The sequence below is a fragment of the Amphiura filiformis genome, chromosome 15 (assembly GCF_039555335.1).
Source record: "Amphiura filiformis chromosome 15, Afil_fr2py, whole genome shotgun sequence".
Classification (NCBI taxonomy): domain Eukaryota; kingdom Metazoa; phylum Echinodermata; class Ophiuroidea; order Amphilepidida; family Amphiuridae; genus Amphiura; species Amphiura filiformis.
This window is the reverse complement of record NC_092642.1, coordinates 2,393,204-2,402,561: the sequence shown is the minus strand read 5'-3', so window position 1 is coordinate 2,402,561 and position 9,358 is coordinate 2,393,204. Positions and strand designations below refer to the sequence as shown.

At 36.1% G+C, this 9,358-nt stretch overlaps 1 protein-coding gene across 1 annotated transcript; it reads right to left on the bottom strand.

Annotated features, from left to right (window-relative positions):
• Window positions 1–233: 233 nt before the first annotated feature.
• Window positions 234–7,441, bottom strand: LOC140171143 (sulfotransferase 1B1-like). Its single transcript, XM_072194326.1, has 7 exons — window positions 7,200–7,441; window positions 6,175–6,360; window positions 5,454–5,683; window positions 4,906–5,029; window positions 4,572–4,669; window positions 4,026–4,218; window positions 234–3,242 (listed from the first exon to the last, which is right to left on the bottom strand). The coding sequence occupies exons 2-7, from the start codon at window positions 6,332–6,334 to the stop codon at window positions 3,133–3,135; spliced, it is 915 nt and encodes a 304-aa protein (XP_072050427.1). The 5' UTR covers window positions 6,335–6,360; window positions 7,200–7,441; the 3' UTR covers window positions 234–3,132.
• Window positions 7,442–9,358: the final 1,917 nt, after the last annotated feature.

Below are 9,358 nucleotides of genomic sequence, written 5' to 3'. Positions count from 1 at the left end.
TTTCAGTTTTTGTGAGAGGGGCACTTCTTTCTTTCATTTATTTGTCATGGGACACATAACCAAATACAAAACTTAGGCACTTAGGAATAAAAAGCCAACGGTGAATTTAATTTTTTTAAATGATATGTTATGATATGTTGTTAAACAATATCTCATTCATATTCCGTTTCAGTGGTATAATGAACACCAGGTATGAGCTCCAGTTTAACAACAATAATTTTTGTATGACTATATTATTCATTTACATTGTGTTTTGATATAATCTTCTCTGCTCAGAATGTGGTTCTTCAAGTTAGTATTTATCATTGGGATATCATTTGGCTTTTTCTTGCTCATCCCAATGTCTGCAACATCTCTACGTGTTTTCCTGTACTTTGGGTTATTAGGTGCATTCATATTCATTTTATTACAATTGTGGGTACTGGTAGATTTGGCAGCAACATGGAATCAACGATGGTACGTACGCGCCTCACTTCACTATAATACTCTTACTTATCCTTAGCTAATACAGGGTGTCCCTGAAAGAACCGTATCGTCGGAAACTTCATTGTTTGGGTATTTTTTAACACCACAACTAAACATAACTAAATTACTGTGTGATTGAGGAATAAATCAGATATTACAGAATAAACAACTGAACAACTGACGTGGTTGGGGAATATATCAGGTATCACATACTTTTTAGATTTCTACAATTGACCATACCGTTTGTGAAATATATGAATTTTACGATACTCCCTCATTTTTAACCTTTCCACAGATTTAAACATCAATCGACGATCTATGTTCGGAGTACTAATCACTGCGCACCATCAGCGCATGAGGCGTCTATTGCCATTGATAGATATTTGACCCGTGGAACGGGCTGGACATGAGGGAGTTTCGTAAAATTCTTTTATTTCAAAAACGGAGTGATCAATTGTAAAAATTGTAAAAGTATGTGATAGCTGATACATTCCCCAACCACGTCAGTTGTATTAGGTTTACGCGTTTCCGATGATACAGTTCTTTCAAGGACACCCTGTACATTTATCAGCCATTGTTTCTGACAATTCTAATTGATCCACATTTTTTTCAAGATTATGATGTCATTTGTAACTTGTAACACTGTGAAGCCATGCAGTCTGTCGTGAGCGAAATGCACGTGGAAACGAGAAAATCCAGCCAAATGTAGGCCAGACGTTGAACAGTTAATACAGTTACAAGTACTAAAGTTCATGTATTGTAAATTTGAATGACGAATGCTCACACATAGATGTATAACCTATGTATTAATAACAATTGGACGGTTTTTTAACAGGTCCCGAAGGATCACCAAATCAAAATGCTGGTACTTTGGTAAGAAAACATTCTTAAAAATTAAGAATACCCCAGTATAAGTAGACTATGTCATAGTCGATTTTTGATAAATAAAATATGTTGTTAATCATGATGAACGCATTCAGTTGAACTCGAAATTATACTGATGTTTATTACATCAAAATGCAAGTAAATACTAAACGGTTATAACAAGTTTATATAATTAGTGACAGTAAAAGTAAAGTATACGTAGGCTTTATATAATTGAATGCAACATACAGGTGTCCCCCCAAAAGAGGCCCCTCATTTGACACCCTGTTCACAATGAGGGGCCTCTTTTTTTTTGGACACCCTGTATCTTAATGGCATAATTACAATGACTCACATCGATACTGAACAATTCTGATTTTAGAATATACCAGTTTCGCGAAAGCCCGAGTGCTAACAAACAGAGGGTGTACAAAAGATCAGATGTGAAAATATATAAAAATGTGCACAAATCGATACAAATCAGACTTTTATGCTTAAATGTAACAGCCAGAGTATGCACAATGGGTAAGTGGACTACAGAGAAGTCTACAATGTAAGCGACATTCTTTAGCAGAGTGTATTTACAATGTTGTTTTGATGTACCTGTTTAATGTATTATTGCCCACAGTTTTGGTATCGTTTATCACGTTTTGTTACCTCATCGCTGCTGTTATTCCATATATCATATTCTTATTTTTCAATATTGTCGGAGATTGCTTTATAAATTCTTTGATGTTGTCGGTGAGTGTGGTGCTATGTGTTGCCATCTCGGGGTTCTCACTCATTCCATGCTTCCCAAAAGGTAAGCAAGAAAGAATTGACTTTACGGGCGCTGTTGTGTTATGATATCGTGATTATCACAATCGATCCCATATTACTATTAACCACCCCTTTATTATAAGACGACCGAAGAGGTCGTAGTTATTGAGTTTATTGCCGTGCAAAGACGTCAGCGATATCGTTCGCTATTCGACAGTACGCGGATATTGCATTGATATAATGTACCAGAACACAACAGCGCCAGCAGATTAACTCATACTCTTTCCTAATTGTTCAGCATATACACCAGGCACATCTTTGCTGTTCAATTACCTGATAATTGTGGATAATTCTGAAATATGCATTTTGTTAATTGGGCTTTGCTTTCTCATTTGACACCCTGTTTGTGAAAATCGAGCAAGAATTGACCAAGATATGCGCCTCCAAAGCCTCGAACCCCCAAGGTCAAAAGTTGCAATTTCAACGATTATCAATGGGGCCAATCAATAAAGCACACAAAGTGACAAGCACAATTGAATTGTCAAAATTGCAACTTTTCATTTTGGGATTTGAGGGTTTGGAGGCGCAGATCTTGGCCAATTCTTGCTCGATTTTCACGAACAGGGTGTCAAATGAGAAGGCAAAGTCTATTATCAAAATGTGTATTTCAGAATAATCCAAAATTATCAGGTTGTTTAACAGCAAGGATGACTATAACTGACGAGTTTCTTTTTGTACCTGGTGTATATTAAACACACAATATATATAGCCGTCAATGCTATTCAAAGGTAGCAATGATTGCGTTGCCGTCAATATTATTCGTAGGTAACAATGATACCGGTGTCGACAATATTATTCGTAGGTAACAATGATACTGATGCCTTCAATACTGTTCGTAGGTAACAAGGATACCGGTGCCTCCAATCAATATTATTAATTATAGGTAACAATAATGCCGGTGCCTCCAATATTATTCGTAGGTTACACTGATACCAGTGCCTTTAATATTATTCAGAGGTAAAAATGATATCAGTGCCTTCAATATTATTCGTAGGTAACATTGATACCGGTACCGTCTAATTCCTTCCGAGAGATACTGTCAAGCAACTCACTTTGCGACACCGTAAAATAGTTCTTCCAATCTCCAACAACTCCTGTCAAAATGATAACAAATTAACAATGTACATGATATATGGTATTATCTACGCATCTTAAACTGAAAACAAGATCTTACGAGGGCGCAACACATAAATAACTACGCATTTTATGTAAGAACGAAATTCGGCCAATATAGTCCATAGTGAATATGAGATTGTACCGACCATATTTACCATAATTCGACATGTGTCTTCATTGATTACATGCAGAAAAAAATTGACATTTTCCAACTTTGAAATGTGAGTGGTGAGTTTAGTATATTTTTTGCCCTTACTTTTAGCACCGAGAAATAAAGAAAAAATCAACGGTTTTCGATATATGCCGACAAAAGTTCTGGAATTTACAGAAATAGAGCTTTAATGTGATACCAAATTTATTTTGCCAAGTATTGATACCAGAAAATAGTCCAAATTCACACGTGCTTCTATGGGACGCTGAATTATTGTTATGCCCCCTTAGGAGGTGTTTACAACAATTAAACAAAGGGTCAAAATTCCAAATGGCGTTCGCATACTAAACCTCGCTCGTCAGGTGGAGAGCAGGGGTTCACTACCCCCTTGTTAAAAAATCACACATATTTTCAGGTAAATCTAGAAGGAAAATAATTAATATCTATTTTTAATCAGCCCTTTTTGGGTGCTCTTTCCCCTCTATTAGGAACCACGTTCTCAGTGACAAGGTGTTTGGTCCATAGAATGCCGAGGCTGACAAGGTATTCATGTTAGATATGAAGAAAAAATTGAATTTCTTTTCTAGTACTTTCCCAATATCAATCATACCTTTTCTTATAATTTTTGGCGCCCCAACCTTTTTAGGCAAACCAACACTGGACCCATTTGTGTTTGATACGGCCGTATGGTGTGTACGGCTCATGCCCTCAAGGGAACTGTGTTTAACAACTTTGTCGATAGCTTCATCTGATAGAGGGTGTCCTATGAATTCAGCTAGCTTAATTACTCCATTTCTGTGGTCCTAGAGTAAGAAAAATATGACATCACGTTAATTCATTATTTAATATTTGTGAAAATTTCAATGTAAATTTCATTGCAGTATTTTACTTATGTTGTGCACAACACTTTACAAACACTAAAAAAATTATTGAAATGCCCATAGCATCACCGCGCTTCAGTGTGACCGAAGGGCGTCAACAAAACATTACCCTCCTCGCCAATCTATTAAAAATGAAATCATGCAAAATCAGCTTATATTCCGTCCGATTTTGTCCTTCTCGCTAATTTTCCGAATGTTCAAATCCTTGATAAGACCCTGATCGCAGCCACATACAACCAACAGTCCCAAAATCCCATCCATACACCACTCTTTACCTTTTTGAAATCTTCATAGTGGACGAAGATAAAGTTCTTGTCAGTTCTGTGTCTTTCCCAATATTGCTTCACGTGTTTGTACCAAGGCCCATAGGATGCTGTTACATAGAGGGTAAAGAGATGATATTTGGGATCATTGCAAAATGAATAGGAAATTTATACAAAACTAAGATTTAAGAATATTCCTATGGTTTTGCTTTTAAATATAAATTATTTGCCTTGCAATTTGAAATTCTTTGTTTTGGAAGACCATCTTCGGCTGGTGAATGTCATAAGCAGTAATAAGGCAAATGGGTGTTCTATTAATTTTAAAGACACCATAATTTGTTATTACCTTTCCCTTCTAAAACGTCCTGGATATAAGTATCCCATTTTACTGCATATTCCTTGCGTCTATCCTTTAGGAAAAACCAATTTGAAACAGCCGAATCCTTTGGGTTTCGAATCACGTATACAACCTGAAAACAAAAGCAAAACAAATAACAAAAATATTCGTTTTTCTTCATGTTCCTTGTTTTCATCACAATCATTTTATATAAATGTATCAAAGGTCTATTATTATAATAATAATGCAGCTGCTCTCTCTTCCAAAACAATCTTACTAATAATCTCTGATATAATAGTCAATGCGTTTAAGTCGGTGGCTAAAATATTATTTTGTTCGCAACAAAGCCCTTTTTTGGAAACTCGTCAAGAACGGAGTGGTTAATTGTCAAACTTCACAAAGTCTGTAATAGTTGTTTTATTTCGCGACAAATATCACCTTTAGTTATACCGACATCCGACAGTTCTTTCAAGGAAACCATGTATGTTTTCTTATGCAATGATGTGATCCCAAAAAGTCATACGGGTCAAGCCATGATAAAAACAAGCAAATGTTACCTTTCCTTTCCCTTCTTTAATTTGTCTTGGTAACAAATCTTCCGGTATGTGCGTTACTAAGGTTCTTGGTGATTTAAAGCTCTGACTCGACGGGTAGGACGATGGTCGTGGTTGTTTGTCAATGAGCATGTCCCCAAATTCGAGAGGACGACAGTATTCATTGCGATCGATAGCTTCAACTTCTCCATCTACGTAAATCAGACTAACAATCTCTCGAATCCAATGTGTTCCTGGAAGAACAATGGAATCATGGGTATGATAAAATCCTTTGCGATCAACTATGAATTGAGGGTATCCGTGTTCTATAAGCTGCATATCCTATCAACGACTGCTATACCTTGTTTAGGACTTTCAAAAGAAGTACCTGCACGTTCAACCATGACTGTTTCAAACTAACCCGCCAAAGTCATGCAGGTAACTCCGAGGTCATGCATTGAATTGGTTTGAATGGGGAATACTACGGGAACCAGCGCCTTTTGTTAGGAGTCACACATGAGGGAAGTGGATAACCTCTATTGGTAGAAAATTATGACGTTCCAAAATGAAAAAGAAATATTTGAAAATGTAGCAAAATCGCATGATTGTAATGAAGCGATTCAAGGTCACTTAAAATAGAAAAAGGATAGTCACACATGTCAAAAATAAAGCTTTTTAGTACAGTTAATGATGATTCGGTGAGATTTAATTTGCAGTTTGAGTGGAAATTTAACTTTGTATTTACCAGCCTTCGGATAAGTTACTATCCATACGTCATCTTCCCTGGTCTCATAATTCTTCATGCGTTCCAGAGTTTCTCTTGTTACATAAGGTGGATACATGATTCCGTCTATCACCGCTGATGACCATGATGACGTCATTACTTCTTGTGCACTTTCTGTCATAATTTGGTGGTCGTTATTATTATATTCTGTCAAGTATAATAAGAGACATCGGATTCTTTGTCCACGTGTACATGTATAGTATTTATTTTATTTGACACTGGTGAATCATTTTATTCGTAATTACATGTCTATATTCACTTCGTGGGTATGGGTTGAATACACAGTGCCGTGGATAAATATGGCTTGGAAGTAGACTTTAGCGCAAAACAATTAGGCCTATTCGATGACCCGATCCCGATCAATGGTAGGAATTAGGGTTCCAAAAATATAATATTTACATTAATAGATAAAATAAATGAGGTTAAAAAAAAAAAAAATCTTTTCCAGAATCAAGGCGCATGTATCATTATGCCTCATATCAGTTATTTATTTAGAGGTTAATAACTGCGCATCGGTTATTTGGAGGGCATTGTGAAAAATCTAAACATTTTGCCTTTGGAACCGAGGAATATAGAATAGAAAAATAGAATGGCAATAGACTAAATAACGTAGATATGTTACATACAATATTGTACGTCTAATACTCAGAGTCTGCATATTGCTTATAGTGCAGAGTAGGTTAGATATGAATATTAAAAGGGATTCGTGAACTTTGTCTTTTTAAAGACAAATTCTTATTAAAACGTAATGTGGCAGGTTATTTACGTTTAAAAAAAGTTATTTAGCTACCAGCGTATTCCATATATACCTTTCTTTGAGTCACTCACGACATAAAAAGGATACATATATATAAACATGTTCAAAGCGTACAGGTATATGTTAAAAAGCACTACCAAGAAGCTTAAAGAGACTCGCATTTATTTACTGGTACACAACGGTGAAGACGTTTCCGGCAATGGAACACAAATCAATGAAGCCTACTTACCTGCAAATGTCACTTCTTGGATAATGTTAATGCTAACTCTTGTGATTTAATCACGGAGATCTAATACACCGTGATAACCTTGCATACATGTATACATTATTAGTACAATATAATAATGTAAACAGTTCGAGTCAAGTTCAAAGTATCACAGTCCCCCGGCACAGTCCGTTCAAGTCCGTTACCCGATCACGTACATGTGATCGTATAGTCAAGGCACACATTGCAGGCTATAGCTATGGGTAATTTCCGTATTAAAGGCAGGCCAGCGGTAATGTGTGCAAACTGCCTATACCGATTAGGAGGACAATAAAAATTCCTTTAAAAAAGGAATGGGGCGCCCAATGTGAGCTGGACGAGATACGAGGGGCAGTCAGTATGTTTTAAGAGTGGACTCGTGACGTCATATGTGGATTGTTTTCATGGCATTTCTCAATGATTACATAAACACTGTACCTTTGTCTTTCAAACAACACATGCAAAAATTATATCACACACATGATTACGTAACAGCATTAGCATAAAATCAATGGTCTAGAGTCACCTGGTGAAATTGAGTGGTTTTGTTAAGGGAAATAAGAGGCTGAAATGAGGTATTGTTGTATTTTTTATATTTTCTCGGGAATTAAAGAATGGAGAATGCTGCCTTTTGGAACATTAATAGAACACAAACTACCAGTTCATTAAACCATGTTTGTTGAGCTGTAAAGGTTTTAGTTTGTTCGCGATCCACTGCTTTGCACGTAGTGGTCAGGTCACGGTCTATCTACATGACAAACAGTACAGGTCAGTCATGATCGGAGGTCAGTGAACTGTGCAACGTCCTCTAGGTAACTAAGGTCTAAGAATTACCTTTTTGTACAACCGATATGCAGCTGTCAATCATCATGCACAGCGAGGGAGAATTACTGGGTTAAATCGGCAATAAAATTATAAAAACAAATCTAAATACATTTATCTACTTCATGTATGCATTTTGTTTTAAAAGGTAATTAAATCTGTTAAAGAAATAATTAAAATAAATAGATCAATTAATTAATCGAGGGCCATCCGAGGTCAAAGGTCATTAAGGATTCAAATCTTTATAATGACTTGATTGTGGTAACACTTCTGTGATAATACACCAGACGCCTTGCCATTAACTAACGTTAAGTATCCCTATATGTCATCAATATTGCTGAAGCGCTTTTTTGAGACGAAGACTGACAAAGACGCAGCTACTAGGACCTTTATAGAACATAGTGAAATGTTTTGCAGACGTTTTGTGTAAGTTGGAGTGTAACCTCAGGGCAAATGAATTCGACTGCAACTTTTTAATTTGTATTGGCTAACACTTGCCTTACCTATGGCAGTGATAATGTCAAATGATATTAAGAATATACTAAAGAGAACAATCTGATAACACCTGTGTCGAAATTGGGCTGAACGATACGGGTTAATTTGAGTTTCATATTAATGAAATCAAGTCGACACATCTTTTACATTAACAACTCAAGGTCAACAACGGTCCATATGTTTTTATACGTCACCAGTATGTACGTCTATGCGAATTCTATTGTACGATGTTTATTTTATTCAAATTCTTTTGTTTCGGATGCTGACTTTCCCTATAAAATTATCTACTTTTTGCAACCCATCCGTTTACCAATTTGTCATAAAGACACCCAAAAGAGCACTCAAATCGCTGAAAAGGTACCCCAAAACTGTGGCACATCCCCGTATATACACCTCACAGTGTAGACACCCTGTATTATAAATATTTTTCCCTGCAACTTAATACTCCGTTGGTGAGCGACGGGCGATTGGTATTTCACCGAACGCAAGAAAAGGAGTCCTATATGATTGGCTAGAAATCGATCGCTAGATCGCTCAGTGGTGAAGTACAAACTCAAAATGTAGAGATGTATTCAATTCTATTCAAATCAATATTCTATTATTGACACAGATAAAGAAAGTTGCATAGTGTCTCGATATGTGCATTGTATTATAGACTTGTGATTTAATATTCTATACCAGTGATACAGCACGCAATTCTCAAACATTTGAATATTTCACATTTTTAATGTACGATTTAAAAATCGTTATGTATCAAATGCAGTAAAAAATATATCCACAGCAATCAGCAATCGCCGCTGATTACCCAGCAAACACAAAACGTTTTC